Source organism: Vidua macroura, chromosome 2 (assembly GCF_024509145.1).
Source record: "Vidua macroura isolate BioBank_ID:100142 chromosome 2, ASM2450914v1, whole genome shotgun sequence".
Classification (NCBI taxonomy): domain Eukaryota; kingdom Metazoa; phylum Chordata; class Aves; order Passeriformes; family Viduidae; genus Vidua; species Vidua macroura.
In genome coordinates this window covers 112,739,092-112,763,160 of record NC_071572.1, presented here as the reverse complement: position 1 = coordinate 112,763,160, position 24,069 = coordinate 112,739,092, and the positions used below count along the sequence as shown (strand labels likewise).

Genomic DNA, 24,069 nt, shown 5'->3' with positions numbered 1-24,069 from the left:
TCCATATTCTAGAACGTCATTTGAGGCTGTATTTGACCCCTTTCTCACAAAAAAAAAACCAAACCAAAACAAAACAAAAAAACCAAAACAAAAAACAAAACAAACAAATCAAAACAAAAAAACCCCACCCCACAACAAACCGAAACCAAACAAAATCCCTATCCCTTTCTAGTATCATGTTAGCAGGAAAACTTAACACCCCGCAACTCGGCTGCCCATTGTTAAAAGACAGAACACCTCCTCATCTAAAATTATACTCCTTTATCTAAAATTACAATAATTAGTTGCTGTGCCCCTGCTGGAAGTGGAAACCCCAGGGAAATTTAGAACAGGAACCGTCTACGCTCATTTCCCAAGGTGTACATTTGGCTGATGTGGGGAGGACAGATGATGATCGGCAGGGACATTTTCAAGCGCTTACTAGAGAAGTTGTAAGAACCCCGCTAAGAAGCGGGGATGCCGTGGGGCTGAAGGAGTTGCAGAGGGACGTGCCGGGGTGCCCGTAGGCTGAGGAGCGGCACAGGCAACCGAAACGCGCCTTTGCCGGAGGGAGGGAGGGAGGGCGGGAAGACAAGCAGTTTCGGGAAGCCGCGTCCCCCTCCCCTCTCCGCCGCCGCCCCCCGCCCGAGCCCGGACAGCGGCGGGGGCGGCCTCGGGGAGCCGGCCCGGGGGAGGAGCGGAGCGGAGCGGAGCCACACGGCGCGCCCGCTCCGCCAGCCCGGCCGGCTCTGCGGGGAGGCGGCTGCCCGAGCGGGGCCGCCCCCGCGCCTCTCCCGCCGCCCCGCGCCGCCTGGACCACTGGGAAGATGGATGGGCACGTCCTGGGATGGATCGTCCTGCTGTGGATCGCAGGTAGGGCCGCGGGCGGGGGCACGGGTGGCCCGGTGGCCCCGACGTCCCCACGCCGTGCCCGGCACGCCGGGCTCCGCGGCTTTTCCTGAGGGCGAAAACTGGCGGGGGGGGGTTTGGGGAGATGCTTCGGAGGGAGCCGGCCTGGAGCCGGGAGCTGCTCGGGCGCGTCCCGCGGTGCAGTTTGCGGAGACTTCGCGGAGAGGGCTGGGAACAGGGGGCAGCCGCTGCCTCCCGCCCGGCCGGGGCGCGGGGCAGGTCCGAGCGGCCCCCGGCGCTTCTCTTCTCCCCGCGTGGTCCCGGCGGCGCTTGGGCCCCCGCTCGCCGCGGGGGACAGAGAGCGCTCGTCTCGGGGAAGGGGCAGCCGGCCCGGGGCTGTCGGAGTGTCCTTGGCCGCGGTGCGGGAGGGATGGCGACGAACCCCCGGCTCCCCCCGCCCGCCCGTGCCGTGCCGTGCCGTGCCGTGCCGGGAACAATTGCAGGAACTTCTCCTTTACCCGGTGTCCTGCCCGCACATGGCGTCTCAACAGAGGTGTGAGAGGAGGGGGCTGCCCTGCCTCTCCCCCGGCTTCCAGAGGGCAGAATTTTAGGGGGGCCTTCCCCGTGACGGTGCAGTTGCGCCCAGGCCTTTGTGAGCGCAGGACGGGATTGCCCCCAGCCCAGCTCGCCGCCCAGCCCTCACCTCGCCGGCTCCCGAAAAGGTCGGGCAAGTCCCCCCCTAGGGCAGGGGGAGGGGAGCCGGCGAGGCGAGCAGAGAGGGCTCAGTGATGGGGAGAGGGCAGGGGGGACAAGCTGAAAAGGGGCTGGGTCTGAGAGCTGGGCAGCGAGGAAAGGAGAGGGAAGGGATTACAGCAGGGTGAGAGCGGCGGGGCAGCCGGGAACCGGGGAGAAAGAGAAAGCCGTGTCAGGTCAGAAGCAAGATCTGCCTCCTGTGAGCCGGTGCAGCAACCAAACACAGGCAGGAGCAGCAGGCTATAGGAAAAGCTGCAGTAGGATGACTTAGCCAGGCAGGCTGGTTACAGGCTGAAAGAAGAAACAGACACACTCGGGTTAAGTGGCATATATTTCCCACTGTCACCTATGTATCCCACAAAAAAGACCTCAGCCTCTTCCCTCTTGCTATTCAGATTTAGGATTCACAAGCAGTAAATTCGGCTTTTTAGTCATAACACCTCTCTCCCACCACCCACCCACCCCTTTCCTTGCATTTTCACTCTGAGTCATCCTCAACACCAGTGCCTGCCTACTGCTCCCTTCCAGGGTTTCACGGCCTCATCTGGGGCTTCAGCAGCTTCCAGCTCATTCTCCCTCCTTTCTCTCCCTTCCTCCTTCCCTGTCATTTGGCTGCTTCCAAATGTATCCCAGTTCAGTGAGTTGGTCTGGAGTGCCAGCGCACCCACAGCTGCCCCTCCTTTCCCACTAGCCGTAGTAGTGTGCTGATAAATAGCACCCAAGGACCAGCAAAGGAGAACGGGGTGTAGCTAAACATGACATTCCTCCCTCTTTTTAAAGAACTTCTTTATCTGGACACGTCAGGCTAATCAGGACTTTTTTATCGAGCTAAAAGACCGGGCTGTTGACACTTTTCTTCTTCCACTGACGGCAGTTCACGATTCCTGGCAGCGAGCACTGTTTGGAGCATGCAGGGTCAATGCAGAGAGAGAGGTACGGCTGCAGTGGGAAGACCTTCCAGTTTCCTCTAGCCCTGTGGTTTTGAGACAGGACTGCGTGCTGCTGGTGCTGTGGAGAGCTGGCAGGCACAGGCTTCCGGCAGGCAACAGGTTATCCATAGCTGTGTGCTGAGGGATGGAGGCAGTCAGTGCTCGCCTGCTCCCCTCCAGCCTCCTCCAGCCGCTGCTGCCAGCCATAAATCAGGTGCCGATGTCCTTTTTCATAGCCGACAGAAAGCAAATATGCAAAGGTGTGTGTGTGTGTGCACAGAAAAGGAAGAGGGGGCTAGCTAGCAAACATGGATTCAAGATTTTCCTCTCCCCAGTGGCTGTGCAAAGGAATGAAAGGTCTGCATCAAGGTAAGGAGCCCTAATCCAGCCAGAGTGGTACACTCCACTCTGGGGAAGAGCAGTGGGGGTTGGGAGGTGGAGGGGCCAGGGGACAGAGTGCAAGATGGGGAAGAAGCAGGGAGACAAAAGGGAGCAGGAAAGAGAAGGCTCTCATTCCCTTCCCTCCCCTCCTCCCTCCTCCAAGTCGGCTGAGAAATTTCTAATCAGCACTTTCAGTCCCTTTCCTCACAGCAGTAATTCCTCTCTGTCCTTTGTTTGTCTTTAATTTTTGGCTCTTGCATTTATCTTTTGTTTGGTTTTGCGCATTGTGAGTTCTTACGGCAATTTCAAAAAATCCTGTGTAAGGTACAATGGATTTGGTTTGGCTTCTCCCCCTCCTGTCCCGCTCTCCCACGTGCCTGAAGCGAGTGTTTTAATAACAACAGCAAATGGATGAAGGGCAGGTCATTCTTTATTCCTTCCTGTGAGGTCACACGGGTTAAGATATGTGTGGGACCCTGCTCTCATTCTATAAAAAGAAGATAAAATTTGCCAAGTATCCTTAGTCCCTGTGTAAAGCCTGTTCCTGTAAATTACCAAGTGCAGCTTGATTCTGGAATGAATCCTTCCCTTGTGTTTACCATTTTCTTATTAATGCTGCAATTTCTAATGCATTTGAAACAAGAGCATAGTGCTGTGCTGGCAACTGAACTCCAGTTTTAGTACAGAACAAGCAGGTCAGATTTTTCCTGCCTCACAACTTGGACTAAGCTTGGAAACATTACAATTAGAAGACCGTCCATGTTAAAATGGGATCTTCCTGATAAATGCTTTTCCACCAGTAATTTAGCACTCAGTCCCTGCATACTGTTGCTGTACCTGTTCTTTCCCAGCCACAGTTCAGGAGGGCAGGCAGAGGGGGCATGCTGGAGCACAGTTGTGTCTTTGCTTTTTCTGGCCAGCTGACCACACTTCTTGGGAAGGTGGGGAAATGGTTGGATTCTTTTACTTGTCTTGATTTAAAGTGTTCATCTGACTTCCTTTGCCTGGCTTCACAGAGCATAGCAAGTGTAGCGTAACTGGGAAGAAATCTCATGTTTTTCTTACTTTTTATTTCTGTGAGGTCACCTTGAGTGAGACTGGCAGCAGTGAAAATCCCAATGCCACCCCAAGGATGGGTATTATGGCTTGGTGTTACAAGGCTTGGAGGGATTCTTCATTTTTTCTTTTTTGCTTTGCTCTCAGGCTTCTGATGAGTGATGTTTCTGGGAATGATTTCTGGGATGCTGAACCAAGTCTAGATCAGGAGGCATCTGACAACTGTAACAGGTTTCAGACAGCAGTAAGACAGGGTGGGTTTGATCTGGTGGCCAGAGCTGAGATAATTCACCTGAGAGTATCCAGGGTGACTTTTGTGAATGTGTGAAAGGGGCTGTGGTAAAGAAGTGTAACGAACACAGGGAAGCTGATGAAGAGAATGAAATGAGGAGCAAGGGGTGCCTGGGGAGAGCACCACAGAGAATGGGTAAGAGCAAGGAATAGTCCAATGCCTACTGTAGTCATTTTGCACAGCCTGGGCTGTCCTACATGGAGTGTTTTTGTGTTGAGGCTCTGTGCTGTGAGTGCTGGCTGTGCAAGACCACACTCTTCTGCAGCTGCTTTGGGTTCTCCCCTTTCCAGGTTAAGTAGCTGGAGAGCTGAAATTCTTGTTTTTACTATGGAGCTATTGAAAACAGAACAATGCTTTCACCTCAGCTGCAGCTGACTTGTTCAGGCATTGGTTTCTTGCTTCCAAAAAAAGTTGACAATTAGTGGTCACGTTGCTAAGAACACAAGTCTGATAGGAACCAGACCAAGGCATCCAATTAATTTCCCATAAGCACTCGCCATAATCTGAGGGTGATGGCTTTTGCTGACAAATTGCATGGATTGGATGTAGTCCAACATGAGTAGGCAAGAACCTGTACAATACAATCTCAGTGATCCCACTGGCTTGCCATTCATCTGTTTACACATCTCTCTATAATTTCTGTCTTTCTGGTCTCAAAGCCCAGATCTTCCTGATTCAAGCTTGATCCACATATGAAAAGTGTGAATGGCGTACCAGTATTCAGCAGTGGGGGAGAGAGCACTTTGAAATTATACATAGTATCCAAGGTGCCAAAACCAATGATACTTTTGCCCAACAGTTTATTTTATTTGGGAAGTGGTATAAGCTACCCTAAGGGCACTGTCTCTTACCAGTAGCAGATGCTTTTCTGCCAAAGCCCTGAGGTAAAGTCTAGGAGTAACTTTCCAGAGGTGCCTGGTTCAGGACTCAGTGATTTCCATTCTGCTGTGTGCACAACTGCCACTCCTGTCAATAAAGGTACATGAAAATGGAGGATGCAATTTTTGTAGTTTTGTAGATTCAGGCAAGCAGTAGCATGAGCCAAATAATTGCAAAGAAAGAGATGAGATACATGCCTAGATAGAGAGACCCATGTGACCTGAAGAATAATGTGTGCTGCCTTCCTTCTCTTGGACTTGAGTCTTGTGTGTTCCAGAAGGATGCAGCTTGAGACATGTTCTACTGAACAACAGTATTTGGCTTTGCCATTACTTCCAGGGTTTGGTGCTTCAGATCAATTTTATTCTAACTACATGATATTTAACCCAAACCATTCTGTGATTCTATTCCTGGAGGCTGTGTAGTGAAGTTAAATCTTCCTGGGATTTATTTCATCTCGGGGAGGCATAGGCTTCTCTGGAGGTCAGTGGCAAACCAAAAGCCTCAGTTATCACCTCTCAATTGCCTTCTCTCTTGCTCGGGGAAGGCGCTTAGGAAGATCAGGCACACAAGGCTCAAACCCGCCCTTACAAATATCCCCTCTGTAATCGCTTCCTGGAATTTTCTTTAATCACCAGTGAAATGTATTAGTGGTAGCTTGTGTGTAGTGTTGATTGCATAGTTTGAATGCATAATCTGAGGATAGTTCAGGAAAGGAATCAGAGCAAGGAGACAAATGCACATTGCCAATTGAAACAGACAAACCCCATACAATTATATTTCGGAAGTGTGATTATTTTTAAGCTCTTTCTCCGGGAGTGTGTGTGTGTGTATATATATTTGTACAGACCCACAAAACCATAGATTCTTTTTATTTTCTAAGAGAAAGGATAACAGTGTTTATAAGATGCAGTTGATTAATATTTTCAGACCTTTTTCTTTGGGTTTAGGAGAGCAAGAAGGGAGGAAAGCAAAACAGTCATGTAGTCATGAGATTCCCAGGAGCTAGATTTTTTTCTTGTTGAAATTGAAACATTGTGAAATTCACAATGAACAGGTTCCTTCTCCAGAGTGCAGGAATTGCATTTCTGCCATGAATTTGAATTAATGGCTAATTTTGCTCTGTCTGCATCAGTCAAAACACAGCACAACACAATTCAGTTTCTTTTTAGTCCTATTTGTATTAAACTAAGGAGCTACCATAGTGCTGTCACTAAGCTTCTCATAATTTTTCAGATATTTAACTTTTTTTTTCTTTCTCTGCTGTATTAACATCTCAGAGTTCTGCCCTGTGATACATCTGAGGCTCTTCTTGTCTTGGCTACACTCTATTTTGAGGTCAGTGGTTTCTTCTTGAAGTTTAGGAAGTCTTATAATCCCTATGCCTGGACATGACTGATCAATATAAAGCCACCATCTTGTCTTCAGGCAGTCAAACATCCTGGTGGCCTTTTTGGTGGACACTCTTACAGCAGTGACATACAGAATCAATTCCAGTAATTCTTTTTTGGCAGAGGAAATAACAGGTGTATAATTTCCCAATTCAGCCATATATAATTATATATAATTTGACTTAAATAGATCTAAAAGTTTCCTCTGCTCCAGTCTCCCAATCTGAGGCACTGTGTTGCTCTTAAATGCTATTCCTGGAAGGAATCCGAAAATAATACTTAAGAAGTTAATAAAGAGCTTGGGATGGAATATGGAACATGCCAGATAATTTTCTGCACATCTCCAAAATGCTTTTTAGTAGAAAAAGAATTCCTGTATTTTCCCAAAAGCTGCTTTTCTTTTCTTGATATAGACATTCACATGGGGGTAGGGTGGGGAAAGTTAGTCAGATGAGAATTTTCTAAAGCTCAGCTAATCATTTATTAAAGCAGTCCCTGGCTTGCCAAACTCATTAATCTCATTAACAGGGAAGGAGGGCTGTGGTGCATGGTTAGCTGAGAGCACTGTGTTAACTAAGCAGCATACTTGGTTCACAAGGGAAAGATTGAAATATTCAGTGTGTCACTGTTCTATCCCTGAAGCTGAGGTAACGTGATGAGTCACTTGATCAGCTCATGCCACATGCTGGCTTTGGCCTCAGACTCTGAGGGGTCATGGAGCTGCCAGACACAGGTCTGACTGGACCCATTGGTTTTTCAAGGTGTTCTTCATGTTTCCCAGAAAAGTGTGAATCTCTGGAGAGGAGAGGATTAGGCATCACCACTTGGTTCACCTTGAGAAGCAAGTGGTGGCATTCCCTTAGTGCCACATGGCCCCTGTGCTTGGTCCCTGGGTAAAGGAAGCCTGGCAGAAATGTCCCAGCTGCCACTTCCTGAATAATCTCTCTGCCTGTGTCTTGGGGAAGTGCAGGAGCTGCCTCATTCCCTGCCTGTCCTGTGGGAGACCTCAGCTGTGCTTGGTGGTACTTGGTGGAGAACAGCCACACTTCAGCATTTGGAGCTGGGTCCAGGCACTTCTGGCAAAACTGATAACCTCCTGTGCCACTCCTACATGGCACAAGGACAATGTTCATGATGTCCTGCATTTATTATATGCATAATATAACATTTCTATGCAAATGCCAGAGCACCCTTGTGCTCCTCAAGCCTTCACATAGTAGTCCCCAAGGTCCAATCCTGCCTAGATCAGTAGCTCTGTTAGTACCAGTGACCACCTTGCCTCTCTGAAATAAGCTTTTCTCTATGTTCTGTCTATGCTGTGTTTTCCTCTCCAACTAGGATTTATAGACTTCATTGTGCTTTACAGTTCACTACAGACAGTGATAATCTGTTGAATTTAATATTCACTGTTTTATCAGCCTCTTCCCTTTCCTTTGGTTCTGAATCCTGATCATGCAATCTCTGCTCACTCTTGCTTTTCAGGTCTACAGCTGTCTCCAGCTTGACCTTGTAGTTTCATGCCTGCTGTTATACAGTTGATGCATTTATTGCTCTCTCATTTATTGTCTGCTTCAAGCTCCAGTCCTTTAGTCTATGCCTTTCCCCCCTCCATTCTAATGATATCTCCTGTCATTTCACTTTCTTTTGCCAATTTCCATCTCCTTTTCATCTCTGCTTTCTGGAGTGGGTGGGTTATTTTTGCTGACTCCATTTCCTCTCTTCTCTACATTATTTCTGAATCTCCTGCAACCTGACTGCAGCCCTTTGTACTCATTTTGACCTGGGCTGAGACACCTTCTTCAGCTTCTTCCAACTGAATGCAAGCTTCTCGATTGTTATCCTGTATTTGCTCTGATACTTTATCCTTACTCTTTTTTCCCCTCTTTCTTACATTTTCCCTTCTTTTCTACTGCTTCTTGATATCTCTTTGTCCTCAGTCTTTTCATTCCTCACTAACCTTCTCCAAGTCCACCAGTCCCTTCTGCAGATGTTGTGTACGCTTTCTCTTCTGCTTTGCTGTCTTGAATGTTTCCTTGTATTTTCTCTTTTTCCCTGTTTCTCTGTGTATTCCCTCTTTTCCACCTGTTCTGGGTGAGGTGTGTGGTAGCACCAGCATTTTCCATACTGAACCTGAGTCCCTTTTTTCAGTGTTAATGTGAGTGCTCTCAGACATTGCTGCCTGCAGCACAAGGAGGGAAGCAACGAAGGGCATGTGGGGGAGTTTTGGCCATATCCCTGTGGCTGGATGGAGTTTCTCACTTTCTAGAAGGCTGACATTGCTCACTGACTTTTTCTCAGCTACACAAAGCTGTAACAGCAGTCCCCTGCATCTTCTTAATGCATCAGGTCTTAATGCATCAGGTCCAGGCTGCAGCTCTCCTGTCAGCTGCTAGATAAACATTACATGTTGAGATCCCTCTCCTCCCTGGGAATGTGAAAAACTTGAGAGTTTGGGCCCTTTTTCTCCACACCTCCCACATGGAGCAATTTGTATCAGTGCTACTTGCCAGCCCTGGGAAGAGCTCTGTGATTTGGATCCACTCCTTTGTGCGTCTCTGGAGTTTGGCAGAGCAGGCAGCACTAACTGGGCACCAGTGCAGAATGTGCTGGTCCAGGCACTGTGTGTTGCCTGATTTGTAAAGAGGAGGTGTGATGCCACTGAAATGGGGAGGGAGGTGATTTATTCTGCAGTGGCATTGTCATAAACTCAGGATCTGGCCCCTTGGCTGACCTGCTGTACAAATGGAGCATGGCCATCCCTAAAATACATCTTCCTTATGTTTGAACCTGCCCCAGAAGCTGTGAATCATCACACCATTGTGTTAAGGCTTCTATAACATTTGAGCCTTCAGGCCCATCATGCTGTGTTTTTCTTTGTGACTGTAAGCTATGAAAAAGCAAACTTATTTTTGCTGCCAACATCCGTGCTTACATACATTAAGGAGTGTTGCGCCCTAGCACCTGAAACAGATGGACAATTTTATCTATGTGGGGAGAAAGATGCTGTGATAAAATGCAGTAGCTCCCTCTTCAAGCAGTGCCAAGGCATATGATACTCATGTTTTTGTCTTCTAGCTGAGGTGGAAGGGTTGCAGGTCACTGTGCCAGAGAAGAAGAAGGTGGCCATGTTATTTCAGCCTGCTCTGCTTCGCTGCCATTTCTCTACTTCTTCCACCCAACCAGCTGTGGTACAGTGGAGGTACAAATCCTACTGCCAGGACCGGATGGGAGAAGCTCTGGGTATGGTGACTTCTGGTTTGCAAACAATGAGCAAGAGGAACCTGGACTGGGATCCCTACCTGGACTGTGTGGACAGCAGGAGGACAGTCCGTGTCGTGGCCTCCAAGCAGGGATCTGCCATCACCATAGGAGACTTCTATAAGGAAAGAGACGTCAGCATTGTCCATGGTAACTCTCCTACCTCGGTGATGCTTGGTGGGGCTGGAATGGACCCTCAGCAATTTGGGATATTGGAGTCTGGGAGTAATTGTTCACTTGACTCCCTCAGAAAAGGCTGTGGGAAGGGAGCTGTTGTAAGTCAGACATTTAGGATTCAGCCAACCAGTCCTAGACCCAAAGGTAATTTACTTTGGCACTTCCCTTCAATTGACTCCACCAAGGTCTTCAAACACAGTATCCTTCTTTCCTTTCCTTGAAGTGGAAGATTTTTTCCCTGACTTCTGCATATTGCTGAGTATATAGATTTTCTTTAGCAAAGAGGTGGCAGCAAGATATACAAATTCAGTCTCTGCAGGATAGGGTTTTCTTCCTTGTAAATGCCACTGATGTTTTCCTACTTCTGAAATACCAAGATTATCCTACACCTCATGTTTGTTCAGTCACAGACTTCACCAGCTTACTCTGTCATGAACCCAAACCCACACAGCTTTGGGCAGAGTGAAAGGAAGAGATTTCTGTGGGGTGAAGTCAGGTTGGGTGGAGATGAGGGATGGCAAGGTCCTTAAACATTTTTGTCTGGAAGGCTGTGTGAGAGACCTTGTCCCTCGAAAGTACAAGGTGTCTGACTGGGGAGACCACCTAGCCAGAAGTGGAGACTCCTTGGTGTGAAGAGCGTGCAATCAGCCTCACAAGAGGGAGTGTTTTCCTTTGTCTCTGCATAGCCTCTTCACAAATGACTGAGGTGCTGTAGAGGACACACTGTCTAAACCCTTCCATGACATGAATAGTGTTGGGACCTGTGACCCAGGTGACAGGAAAGACAGAGAGACATTCATGACCCCTTCTGCTCTTGGCACTTGCAGGGTGAGCTGCCTCTGCAGCATTATCTGTTTTCCCACCCACAGCCAGAAGTCCTGACCCATTGTTTTTTCCTGAATACTGTGATATTCTGGATAAGGTTAACCCTTCTTCTTGGGACACAGAGATGGACCCAGTGCATTCAACACTCCATTCTTCCTGTAAGTGTTGGAGGGAAAACCTGACTTTTCTTTTTTGCCTTCCAGATGCAGACCTGCAAATTGGGAAGTTGATGTGGGGAGACAGTGGCCTCTATTACTGCCTTATTATCACACCTGATGATGTGGAGGGCAAGAATGAAGAATCAGTGGAGCTGCTTGTTCTTGGTGAGGCCTCTTGTCAGGCTGCTTTTTCAGCAGATACCTGATGCACCTTTCCTCCTGCTCTCTTGCTATCCCTCCATCCCCGTGCACTCTATTACTATGGGTGTAAGAGCTATGTAAAACAGTCCCTGCAGCACTGTCACCATTGCCTTGCACCTTGTGCAGTCATTCACACCTAGGCAAAGTGGGTGGCAAATGCTACCAAACCAGAATAGTAATGTTTACACCCACTCTGCTCACACGTTACACAGGCGAAAATGACTGCAGAGAATGTGGGGCTATGGAAAGGCAGAACCCTTGTTTTTAAGGGATAAAACAAAAAACCTGCAGCAAAATGAGCACTTGAGACAGAGTCTTTTAACAGCAGACACCCAGAAGACATCAGATCCTGTGATTTTTGCAGTCCTCATCCCACTCTTCTGACCTGTGAGGCTGTCAAGAAGCACTGTGTTGAATGTGTCAGTTTGGGAGATTTTTTTTGTGTGCCTGATGACACTTGTCCAGTTAGAGGTGCAGTTTCACAGTCATCCTAATCAGGTCTGACCTGGTGCTGCCACTAACAGGACCTACCCTCTCTGTGGTGTGTGTGCTTGGCTCTGTTTCTGTTAAGTTCCTTTGAGCAGTGTGCTGAGCAGGATCAGTTTCTTCCCTATTTGCAGGGTTTACTTTTAGTGGTGGCTTCCATGATACTACTGTAAAGGTCAGAAAAGCAGCCATTCCAGCTAGAGGAGAAAAGCAGAGTGGAATGGGCCTTTCAGGGGCTTTTGTTAACATGCCTGGAACCAGCTGTAGCACTTCAACCCTGGATGCCCCAGGAGACCAAACTGAGTTTTTCCCAGCTCACCTTAAGATCTCACCATGGCTCTTGTGTGTAAAGATCTGTGCATCCTGTGATGGAAATATTAAAAAGCTTGGGTTGCTAGTGTGTAGGTGATCTGTGGAGGTGTACAATAGAACACATCTGTCAAGCGTTCCCTTGATGTCCTGCCAAAGGTCAGAGTTTAATTGGTGTTTATATTTGGAGCTGTAGTTATCATCACCAAGTAAACCAGTCTGAATGGGTGAGTGGCTGTCACAGTGCCATTGCCTCTCCTTACCCCTTTAACATCAGCCAAACAACGGACAGTTGGAGTGGAAGGTCAGAAAGTGGAAGGTCAGTCTGGTCACTCCAGAAAACAGTTTCACACGCCTGTGTAAATCCACAGTGTGACTGTGTATCATCTGCCACTTACTAACATGCCCAGATCAACCTGTGTGAGTTCAGGTGAGGTTATCTTTGCCAGGTGGCAGTGGTAGCTGTTAAAATCCTCTCCTGAGGTTCTGTGTCTCTGTAGTGATGAGCTGCTGAATTTTTGTCCCTTTTTCACCTTCCTGTCTAGGATTTGGTGTCTTCCTCTTGTATAGCTACAACTGTGCTCAGACACCAGTGATGGAATAGTACCATGGTAACAGGAAGAATTGGTTTTTCAGTGTGTACAGAAGGCTGTGGGGAGAAAACTCAGAAATCCCCTCCTCTGGAGCTGGTTTGATGTCTCTGCCCCTAGTTCATTGTGGTTATGCTGGGGGACACATGTAGTTTAGGCTGCATCACCCTTGACCACATCTGCTTTTCTGTTCCGCCTCTGGGCCTGACCTTGCCCTTTATGCAGCTCTCTGCCAAGTTTGGCAGCAGCATGAAAGCAGACTTGTCGTGGGCTTCCTTCTGCCTCATGCTGTTAGGCAGCTTCTGTATATTGCATTTCCTGGGTAGAGGCAACATTCCAGCTTTTGGTGCAATTCCAGGGTTACCTACCTGTTTTCCTCCTTCCCTCTCTTCCCCTTCCCACTTTTTCTTTTCCTTCTGCCTTTGCTGTTATTTTTTCTTTGTTTTCCTTTATCTCTCCCTATTGATGGCTAAATGATGAAGCAGCCAGTGATAAAAATACCATTCCTTAATATTCTGCATATTCTGGGATATTTTTTGTTCCCATTGCTTGGAGGGAGACAATGAATACAGATATAGGTTGTAGCAATCTTACAGTCCTAGGGGACATGTGGTAAAAGGGTTTTTTTGCTGTTCTGCTGCTCTTTGGGTGGAACCCAGACTCCCTGTTAGAGAGGTTGGAGCAGCAGAGGGATAGTATGTGAGAGATGTTACAATTCCCAGAGCACAATGCTGTTTGCTCCTTGCTGACAGTGGTCTCTCAGATACAATTTACATGGCTTATTTTGGGGTTGCTGCGTGATTTCAGCATAAATTAGAATTTGGAATAGAGCAGAGGTTCTACCCACTCATGTTATCCTTGGGGTGAAAGAAAATTCAGAATGGAAAAGGAAATAGGAAAATATCCATTCTAGTGGTTTCATATTAATGCCAGGATGAAAGGGCAGTTTAATATCATGTTGAAATCATGAAAGGACTGAGAAGCAAAAAGGGTAGATATCATACTAATAGCATCAATAAATTAATGGAAGTTTGTTTAGCTAAAAGTGCAGGGTCCTGCTTTTATACAGTGAATCATACCATGAAAAATTGATCAAAAGGCACTTTATCACAACTTGGAGCAAAATCTAAAACCTGGGCAAATTACAGTATTTCCTTTTTTTCTTAGGAAAGTGATCACAGAGATCTTCAGTGACCTCTTAAGTAGCCAGGGAGCCTGGGTGATGATGGGATTGCACGTTGGGTTTTGTTACCTGGATGTGTCATGTTGACACACTGAGCTGCTGGTCAGCTCTGGGTAGCATCAGAGAATCCCATGTGCTGTCCTCGTGTCAAGCTTATTTCAGAAAAGCATACAAGCATTTATTTATATCCATTTGTGCTCAGCAAAGCTGATAGGATTTGTAAGGCATACCTGATGTTAGGCATGTGTTTATTATGTACTTTGCTGAAAAGACCATACAGTATCTTTTGCTTAGTCAGGGACTTTAACTTTCTTTAAGGGAATCAGTGCAGGTGAGGGAAGAGAAGTGGCAACCTCTGTCTCAGAAACACAGCAGATTGGCTGGTGGTGAACCTCCTCTAGAGTAAGGAGAGAATTTAAATTAAAAAAAAATACTATTACACATATATTTTAAAAATATATTTGAGACCTTATTATTCTTTGCAACTGTCTGAAAGGAGGTTGTAGCAAGGTGGGGGCTCATCCTCAAGGTGTGCTGGGAGGGGTTCAGGTTGGACATCAGAAGGAATTTCTTCACAGAAAGGTTGGTTAAACATTGGAATGGGCTGCCCAGGGAGGTGTTGAAGTCACTGTCTCTGAGGTGTTTAAGGAAAGACTGGATGTGGCACTCTGTTCCATGGTCTGGTGGTGTTTGGTCACAGGTTGGGCTTGATGATCTCAGAGGTCTTTTCCAACCTAAAAGATTCTGTGATTCTCTGATATATGTGCATTTTGATGGCATTTGGAATCTCCAAACAGGATGTAGTGTGCTGGAAACTGTATGAACTGTGCTTCTGCTGCAGACTAGTCCAGAGCTTAGCAATTCCACAGCAGGAATCAAGTGATACTCCCTGCACTCATGTGTTTTATTAGAAAAGGAGAACCTTTGCTGACATTACAGCTGCACTAATGAATCCCTTTGAAACTTTATGAATTTTATTTTTTAAACTTTTTAATGTGATTGGATCTAAAAGACTGAATCCTTAATTGAAGAAAGTCTACATTTCTGTCATAGTAGCTGGCAGCTAATGTCCTGCTTCTTGAAACACAGACAGTGCTATTAATCATATTGTTATTTGTAGCCCCAGTGTATTGCTTTTTTATATGAGAATGTCAATGGGCTTCAGTAAAATAATTCATTGCAGCCTTTCTGAAGGGAACTGCACATGTACCAATGCAGGGATGCAGCGTGCCTGGAGTAACCTTCAAACCAGAAGTACAGTGCAGTGTCAGTGTCATTCTGGCTTCATGTCACCAGCTCACATCAGGAAGCAGTCCAGCTTCATTGCATGGCCTTGCATACAACCCAATAAGGCTTCCCAAGAGCCAGAATTTACTAACCAGGTGCAGGGACCCATGGAAGCTGCCACACTGCTCCCTTCCCAAGCTGGAACAGCTACAGAGCAGTGCCTGTACATACAGTTCAGCACAACTGGGCACCCTGGAACACAATAGGTCTGTGCAAGCTCGGTGATGTTTGCATTCTGAGATTTTACGTAGCTTAGACATGCTTTCACAAAACTCCATTCCCCAGGAGTTTCTGGAAGAGGCCAGAAAGTACTCCACTAATGCCACTTGTTGGTTTGATGCTTTGGTTAGTGATCCATGCACTTTGCTAGACAGATATCGCCAGCTTTCTTTTCCATCCAATTCAGCAGCTAATTTTACATAAACCATGTATCAGTGAAATATTATTTAATGGTTAATCACAGAATCATAGAATCATTAAGGTTGGAGAAGACCTTCAAGATCACTGAGTTCAACTTTTGATTGAAGACCACCATCTCAACTAAACAGTAGCACGAAGTGCCACATCCAGTTGTTTCTTGAACACTTCCAGGGATGATGACTCCACCACTTTCCTGAGCAGCCCAGGGAGCCCATTCCAGTGCTTAACCACCCTTTCAGTGACAAAGTTATTCCTGCTGTCCAACCTGAAACTGCCCTGGTACAGCTTGAGGCCATTTCCTCTCATCCTGTCACTTCTTCCCTGGGAACAGACACTGACCCATCTTTCCACACCCTCCTTTCAGGCAGTTGTAGAGAGTGGTAAGGTCCCCACTGAGCCTCCTTTTCTCCAGGTTAAATACCCTCAGTCACTCCTGATCAGACTTGTGCTCCAGACCCTTCCCCAGCTCCGTTCCCTTCTCTGAACTCACTCCAGCCCCTCAGTGCCTTCCTCAGAGTGAGGGGCCCAAACATAAACACAGGGCTTGAGGGGCCTCACCAACACTGAGTACAGAGGACAATCACTGCCCTGCTCCTGCTGGCCACACTATTCCTGATCCAAACCAGGATGCCATTGGCCTCCTTGCCCACCTGGGCACACTTTGGCTGATGTTCAGCTGCTCTTGACCAGCACCCCAGGTCCTCTTTCATTGCACACTTTTCCAGCCACTCTTCCCCAGCCTGTGGCACTTGCAACTCCTCCAGGAAAATGGTGTGGGAGACACTCCCAAAGGCTTTATTAGGTCCAGGAAGGCACATCCACAGTCTTTCTCTCATCCTCTGGGTGGGTCACCTGGTCATAAAAGGAGGTCAGCTTGGTCAAGGAGGACTTGCCTTTCCTGGATCCTTCTGATCCTCTGGTTGTCCTGTATGTGCCGTGTGGTCACGCTCAAGATCATCTATTCTGTAACCTTCCTGAGCACCAAGGTCAGTCTGACAGACCTGAAATTCCCCAAGTAAGAAGCTGAAGTTTCTCCCATTGCTATGTTTTAAATAACAACAATTAGTACTTGAGGTTTGTGTTAATTTCTGGAGACAGTTGGCAACTAACATTGGTAAACTGACATCTTCTGCAGTTTATATAATCAGCCAGTATCCCTATAGCCTAAACCCACAATTCAAAAAGTCTCACACGCATAGTAATAGTAGTAAAGAATGTAAAGAATGTAGATACATATACACACAGCATATTGTACAGTAATTAATGTACTAATAGAGACATGTGTTGACTTTCAGTGAGGATAAATCTCCACTGGGACATGTGTGTATGGTGTGCAATGCTAATAAGGCAGTTCTTACTCAGCAAAGTGACTCAATAGCTGGTATAAATATAGCCAGGTTTGGAGTCTCTTCTATGCCAGGAGAGACTGTATAATAAAATTTGACATGATTTCGGAGATTGAAAAGTTCTTGGCAGAATTTTCCCTTGCATGATGTTGGTTTTAGGATTTTGCTCTGATTTGCTGAAAAGCTGCCAGTAGCATCTGAGCCAGTGCTCGGTCACAGGAGTTGGCAGAGTTGTGCTGGTGGCCTTGTGTTGGGGATGTGCTGGCCCACATCTCAGCTGGGAAAACGTCTGTGAGCAGCTCCACAGAGAGGGCTCACCGACCTCGAGCTGTGACCAAAGGTGGGTAGTGCCAGCAGGCGAAGGAAGGGATTGGCACACTTCCTCTTAAAAATCCTGGAAAAGTGTCGATGCACTGCCCCAGACCACTGTGGTGCTGCCTTTGTAACCTGCTTCCAGTCCCCCTCATCCTAGCCCAGCCTACTCCTGGTTGTTTATTTCATACCGATTAGAAGTGCTACTTGTTGCCAAGGTTTTTTACCTCTGTTTTCCTCCTTATTTGCCAGCGACAGCCACACGCTGGCTGCTCACAAAGGAGACCGGTGTGATTAAAAGACCGCGGTTACTAAGGTAGCCATGGCAACAGCCTCCTTGGAGGTCTTTGTTGCCCGCTAAAACTTTGATCTCCAAAAGGGGCTGCTGCTGTTTCTCCGTCCAATTGAAGAGAAGGATGGGAAGAAAGGATAAAATTTACTCCAAGCAGAGGGAGCACAGAGGAACACTTTGCAGAGCCATGCTCCCCCAATAAATCTCACAGCAGCTGCCTTGGAAAAGTGTCTGATTTACAAGAACCACACTTCCTCTCCTATGCTTTCCAGCCTCTCCTCAGGCCAGTGTCCCTTGCCAGGGGCCTCTTGCTGTGGCATGGCTTGGCAAAGTTTTCCACCACTGAGAAGGAAATAATTCCCTCTGTAGTTGCTGTGTCCTGTGATCCCACTGCAGCAGGTTGGGCTGTGGAAGCAGCCTTCAAACAGGAAAACAGTTCAGCAGTTACTGCCATAGTTACCCAATATTTATCACATTTATGCGACTGCCAGTATTTGCCATGTTCCCATATTTACCCAATTGCCATGTTTCTGACTGCACCTGCGCCTACTTTATTCATGCCATCAGTTCTTTTCAGCTGCACCACTTACCCTAATTATTTTTGTGTCTCTTCTCTGCAGACTCTCTGCTAATTGTGTGCTTGACTCCAGGTCTTCCCTGCTCCGCTGCTATTTGCTCACTGCTCTGTCGCCTGCCTGCCTCCTGTGTATTAACTCCTGTCCTCGCTGGCCTCTGCTGTGTGTCTGCACCTCTTGGAGCTGCTCTGCATCCCCTCAGCTTTTCCTCTCCCATTCCTCCTCCTGTGCTCTGCCAGTGCAGATGGGGTGCTTGCAAGCTCCATTGCATTTCAAGGCTGGCTGGGGCCTGGGGCGTGTGAGGTGCCTGGTGAGAGGCCACTATGGGCAGGTAAAACCCTTCAGCAGCATGGTGGGAATAGCGATGGCACATGTCCCAGATCCTTGCAGAATGAGGACAAGCTCCTAGCTCTGACACAGTCACCCGGGACAACCCTGGAAAACGGGGCCATTGTCTATTCCCTCTATCCCCTGGGTGGTAGGAGCTTGCACAGAGGACACAAAGCTCTTGTGGGTGGGAGCACAGATCTGTGACTCAGCAGTGGTGCCCAGCCATGGCTTGGAGTGCCTGCAGCCCTTTCCCAGGTGGGCAGAGCTGCTGTGCAGAGGTGATGTGGCCAGATGGTCTCTTGGCAGGATGTTTTACTGAATTGTTTCTTCCCCACCAATTGCTATTTAGCCCCGGCATCCACTTTAAAACTTTCTTGAAAGAAATGAGAGAGAAGGAGGTGAGTTTAAAGCCCATGGAAAGAGCATCCTAGGCATGGAGAGATAGGTGGATGCCGGCCATGCGTGCTCTGACTGCCTCCTGCCTGCTCATACAGCCATGGGTCCAAAAGGACACCTTGCTCTCTGTTTTGGGCAGTGTGTGACCCACCAGGGCACTGCCCTGGGATCCCCTTTGTGGCCACCACCTTATAATATATATAATATAATATATTATATATATATTATATATATATGGCTCTGAGCTGTGCCCATGTGTGGGCCAGTCTTGCAGAGGGCGGGAGGTGATAGCCAGTGGCAGAGCTGCCCCCTTGAGCTGCCCTGTCGCTGTGTCCCTGTGCCCTCTGGCTGGCAGGACAAGGGGATTTTTGCTCCACTTGTTGCTGGCAGCAGAAGCAGAGGGGAGAAAGTCACCCTCAATGAAGAACAGTGGTGGGAGCCTCCCATTGCTGGGGCAACCATGGGCAGCCTCAGCCTGTTGTCTTCCCCGAAGGAATGGTGTGGGGAAGGGTTAATCAGGGGATTTATCCAGCTGGGGGCTGGGAGGGGCTGAGCTGTGGAAAGCTGCTGGGGGGATGGCAGTCCAGGGGTGGGCATTGCACTCACTGGCTGCCAGCTGGTCTGGGCGAGGCAGGCAGAGTTCAGGCTGAGCTGTGGTGGGGTTTGCTGATGCCTTGGGTCTTTCCAGTCTTTGTGCATCCCTGCTGGGTGCTCTGGGGCCCCCAGGGCTGTGGCATGGATGCAAATTCCCCAGGCAGATACTCTGACAAGCCAAGTGAGGCTGCACAAGCAGGGAAGTACTGGCTGCTCGTGCGTAGCACAGAGGAGCTGCTTTGGTTGTCTTTGTTTTTACCAAGTTCTCAGGCACTGTTATATTAAGGGATGCTTTTTCCTTGTTGGACATGTGATTCCTCTTGGAGATCAGAAGGTACCCAGCACTAGCAGGGTTCAAAGCTCTCCAGGTAGGTTCAAAATAAAGCAGGCACCCATTTGTCAAAGACCATTTGAGAAGGAGTTTCTGCCATTTAATGGTGTCATTTCCTTGCCTTTTTTACCACAAGTAGAAGCCCTAAATTAGCTATGTACCTCCAGCAATTTGTCCAGTGGCATCTGCTCTCACACTAGGGCTGCATGTGAGCTTGTGCAGAGGTAATAACACACGGGAGATGAGCTACATGCTCATGTCTGCCCATATTCTGCATGCATGTGGTTCATGTGGGTGCTGTTCACATATGCACAAAAGGCCTGCAAAAGAAATGCATATTGTTTAATCGAAATAAGGGATATACTTAATATGCACGTGGAACATAACGCTAGTTGTGAGTGGCTTGGACACTTGATCATTCCAGGAAATGGACTCAAAGGATGTCATGAAACTCCTTGTAAATGTAGATGAAAATGTTGCAGCAAACTGGTGGCAAGAGTCCTCCCTCAAAGTGGTAAATGGGGAGCAGTTATGTGAAGCATCACCATGCTACCTTTTGCTAAGGATTCTGCACCACTTCATCAGGATGGGCGTTCCTGTGAGTACTAGTCAGCTGTGATGAGTTGCAACTGGCTGCAAAGCACTGCCTGTAGTCATGGTATACTCATTATGGATCCAGCAGGCTTCCTTGTGGATTTTTGATCTCTACAGAGTCTCTGCTGAAGCACTGAGGAAAAACGGATGGTGGGAATTTGATTGTAATAACCTCCAAGGACAGACTAGAGGCCGAGGAACTTGGGATCCAGTTCATCACTGTGTCTGAGTGCTGCGTAGTGCAGGACCTGGAGGGCATGTGGGGAGGTTAAAGGTAGCTTTCTACCACTTCTGCATCGGCTTACCCTTAGCTGCTCCTGTTGTAATGCCCACAATGTGTGTCTCTCTTCAGAGTGCAGCTCTCCTGCCATCTGCATGTCTTTTAAAATCCCAGCATGATCCTGGGGCTCTATGGGAGAGTTCACAGCACAGCTGCACTTAGGGCTGTTCTGCCAATGCGCAGGTGTGTGTAAATTACAGCTGAGCACTGTGCAGGATGTTGGCTGTGTGCTGGAAATATCCCAGACATTCTGTGCCAAAACAAACAGGCACCAAGCTGCCTTTGGGCTTAGAGTTTGTTTGTTTGTATTTGGTTGTAAATTATAAATTTTAAGTGGACTTGCCTTTTTTGGTTTTTTGGGGGGTTTTTTTTTTGTTTGTTTCCTTTTTCTTTTGCAAACTGATCGCACAAATTTTTGCACAAATCCTTCCCTGGCTGGTTTGCTTCCATTGGGTGTTGGCCTTTGTCACACAGTCTCAGCAAGATGCTTCTGCATCTCCAAATAATTAGCACATATGCACAGCATTCCTTCAAGGCTCCTTTCCTGGAGTTGTCAGTGCACTCACAGAGCCCTACATGGAGAGCAGCATCCACGGGTTTTGGAAGCACGTGGCTGATTTATCAATAGCCTTGGGTTAAAGATGTTTCATATCCGTAGAAACGACATCAGTATGTTTCAAAAATAAACTGTGTCCTTTTGTTTAAGGGCTGTTGTGCATTTCCAGGAGCTTTTGCATGTGTAGAGCATAACTCCAGGAAGATGTTACCATGTAACTATGCTAAAGGGACTCCTTTTTCTTGTCATTTTGTGCCTAGATTGAAGAAGCTCTGTTCCAGATTCTTTCCCCCCAGCTCTACTGATAAAGATAAAATGCAAGGACACAGAAATGGCAGAAGTGCAGAGGCAGACACCAGGCATGGAGCAGGATGACATCTGTGGTTGATAGGAATTCACATAATGCAGAGTGCAAGTGGGCTGATGAGGAAGGGAACTGGAGGCTAAGGCAGGGGCTGGGGAGTGTGTTTTTCTTGCAGTAACCTCTCTCCTTCTTCTCCTCCTTCTGTCTTTTCTAGGCAGGACAGGGCTGCTTGCTGATCTCTTGCCCAGTTTTGCTGTGGAGATTATGCCAGGTATTCAGTCATTTCACCCTTAATCATCTGTTCCTCTGTCATCTTGTCTGTTCATCCTTCTGCAGCATCTTTATGTGGTGTATGTTTCACTTGTATGTGTGTTTTATCTGGGGATTTAAAGAGAAAAACCTATCACTTACTGGGAAAGTGATGGGTTTGGACCCGAGAGAGCTGATGCTGGGCCATGCTGGGAGCTAGCACAGAGAGATGGTTGATGTCATGCCAGGATCAGTGTGAGAGCAGAAATGCCAGAGCTGTTCTGGGGACATTTTCTATCAAGCTCTCTGCTCTCCCCCTGCTAGCACAGAGGAAAGTGTGCTTCAGCCTGGGAGACCCCACAGCCCTGCGTGGCTCTGTGTGTCAGCTGCTCCTGTGCAGTCACTCGGCTCCCCAGACCTGGCCTGTGCTACTGCTCCACTGTCACCACAGATGGTAGCACAGGAGGTGCTGGGAATAGAGCAATTGCTAGCACCCCATCAGTGGCACAGCCCCTCTTGTGCTGCATGGCCAGGCCACGTTCTTGGTAACACCAGGTGGCTGGGCCCGACGTGAGAGCTCCGTGCACGTGATAAATCCCTTGCTAGCCAAAACTAGTGAGAGCCACCAGTTCTGGCACTCCCTGTAGAGGAGACAGAGGCTGTGCAACAGATTGTTCTTGAAAGGGAAAAGCTGTGAGAATATTTAGCCCTCGAGTCATCTGATCATTCCCTGGCGGTGCCCGAGGAGCATTTCTTTCACACGTTTGTGCAAAAATGCAACTCCACATAAATGTGTGAAGCTATTTTTGAGCCTGTCCCAGAGATGCAAATGGAGAGAAGGCAGACACTCACCCACCTCCAGTGTAACCCAAAGCTCCCTAGAATTCCTGCAAGGCAGGAGAGGGATTGGTCTTTTCAGCATGGATAGATAACAGTTGATTCTCTATTGCCTAACACTTTTCCCCCCGTTATTTAGAATTTTATTGAATGAGTATAATATTGTGGTGTGTAGGCCAGATATCTTTCTGGTACCCTCACTGCATAGGTAAACAAGAAGAAAGTGTAAGATGCAGCAGCAAACCACATTTCACACCACAGCTGTTGGTGTTGCCTCTTACCTGAGTAAAGGAAAGCAGATACTTCTGCTAGCACAAACCAGTTGTTTCCAGACAGTGAGGACACAGAGCATGTCAGCTTGGTAGTCATTTGAATCTCAGCATTACACAGTTGTATTGGGAACTGGTTGAATCCCAGTTTTGTTTTGTGTTAAAGGAAGAGCCAGCAGGCTCTTTTTGCTGTTTTTTTAACCTCATCAGAAAAGGAAATGGTCTAACTTCCTGTGAAGTAAAACCCTGACTCACAGGTCCCTATGGCTGGGACACTGATTTCAAACATCCACTTTATATGCTGAGTGAGTATCCTGCAATGTGCAACGTACACACTAATCTGACCCCTTTTGTACTCCTAGGATATTTTCAGGGAGACTACAGATACACTTCTAATGGACTTACTGTCTGTTTTTTCCTCTACCAGGCTTTTATCCTTTATGGAGTGGTTGTGAATTGCTCATTAATAGCTCTGGAGATCTGACATCTAAGTTTCACTGGATAGCTGTGGCTGGCCTCTTGTGTCAAGCAGTACAGTTTCACCTCCTTCTCTGTGTCCATGATGGTTGCAGAAAACAAGATGAGAACAAAACAAAGAAAAAGCCACTAAGATGTTGCTTAGATTGGCATAGATTAGGAAGTACAGGACTGGAAAGGATAGTCTGGCTCTCTACCTTGCATTCTCTCCCCAGCACCATGTAATTTCATCTTTCTGTAAGCATAGCAAGCTTAGGAGTGACCTAAGGTTTGGTCTTTCTCTTTGCCATTGGCTCACTTTCTTTGATGGGCTTCTTTTAGCTTCTCTCTACATCACTGATCATCTATTTCTGTCCATTTATGTAAGATCTTTAACTGTAATACCTGCTTTTCCTCCTGCATTTATCCTCCTACCATATTTACAGGCAGGAGCTACATCTTCTCTCAGCCTTCTGTTTAATAGAGTAACTCAGCAGGCTTCAGCTCCCCTGCTGCCAGGCAGGCTCCAGAGTCCCTTCATCCCTCAAATAAATCCCCACTTTCCATCGGCTCCGGCCTAAATTCGTCTTTTCTGCTGCAAAGATGACCAGAGCTATATAACATCAGTAACTTCAGATGAAGTCAAGTGCAGAGAAGGCCTTGTGTGATGGCATTGATATTTTCTTAATACTGCTGGAAATTCTTCCCTTATTGGGCCTAGGATTGCATTTGCCATTTTTGGTGGCTGTATTGTGTGAGTGGTGACAGTAATGCTGTGTATACTGGATCATTTCTTTTGTTTTTCAGTTCTTTTCAACCAGTGAAGTCCTGTTCAGAACAGAAATTGTTCTTATCTTTGAACCTGTGACACTGAAAGTATTGCTGCATACTTTGAAATTCAGGATAATACTGCATTTCACATTTCTTATTTTAGACCCAAGGACA

General features: G+C 47.3%; 1 protein-coding gene across 6 annotated transcripts in view; it reads left to right on the top strand.

The window, feature by feature from the left end:
• The first annotated feature begins 768 nt into the window (after window positions 1–768).
• The window catches only part of ILDR2 (immunoglobulin like domain containing receptor 2), a 36,330-nt gene continuing 13,029 nt past the window's right edge, over window positions 769–24,069 (top strand). For 2 of the 6 annotated variants that reach the window (XM_053970556.1, XM_053970554.1), the window contains exons 1-4: window positions 769–852; window positions 9,585–9,917; window positions 10,973–11,092; window positions 21,528–21,584. In XM_053970556.1, the coding sequence (XP_053826531.1) occupies window positions 807–852; window positions 9,585–9,917; window positions 10,973–11,092; window positions 21,528–21,584 (556 nt within the window). In that variant the 5' untranslated portion in view covers window positions 769–806. Of the gene's footprint in view, window positions 853–2,702; window positions 2,880–9,584; window positions 9,918–10,972; window positions 11,093–21,527; window positions 21,585–24,069 lie in introns of those variants that run through there. The other 4 variants (XM_053970553.1, XM_053970552.1, XM_053970558.1 and 1 more) reach the window with 2 other exon arrangements.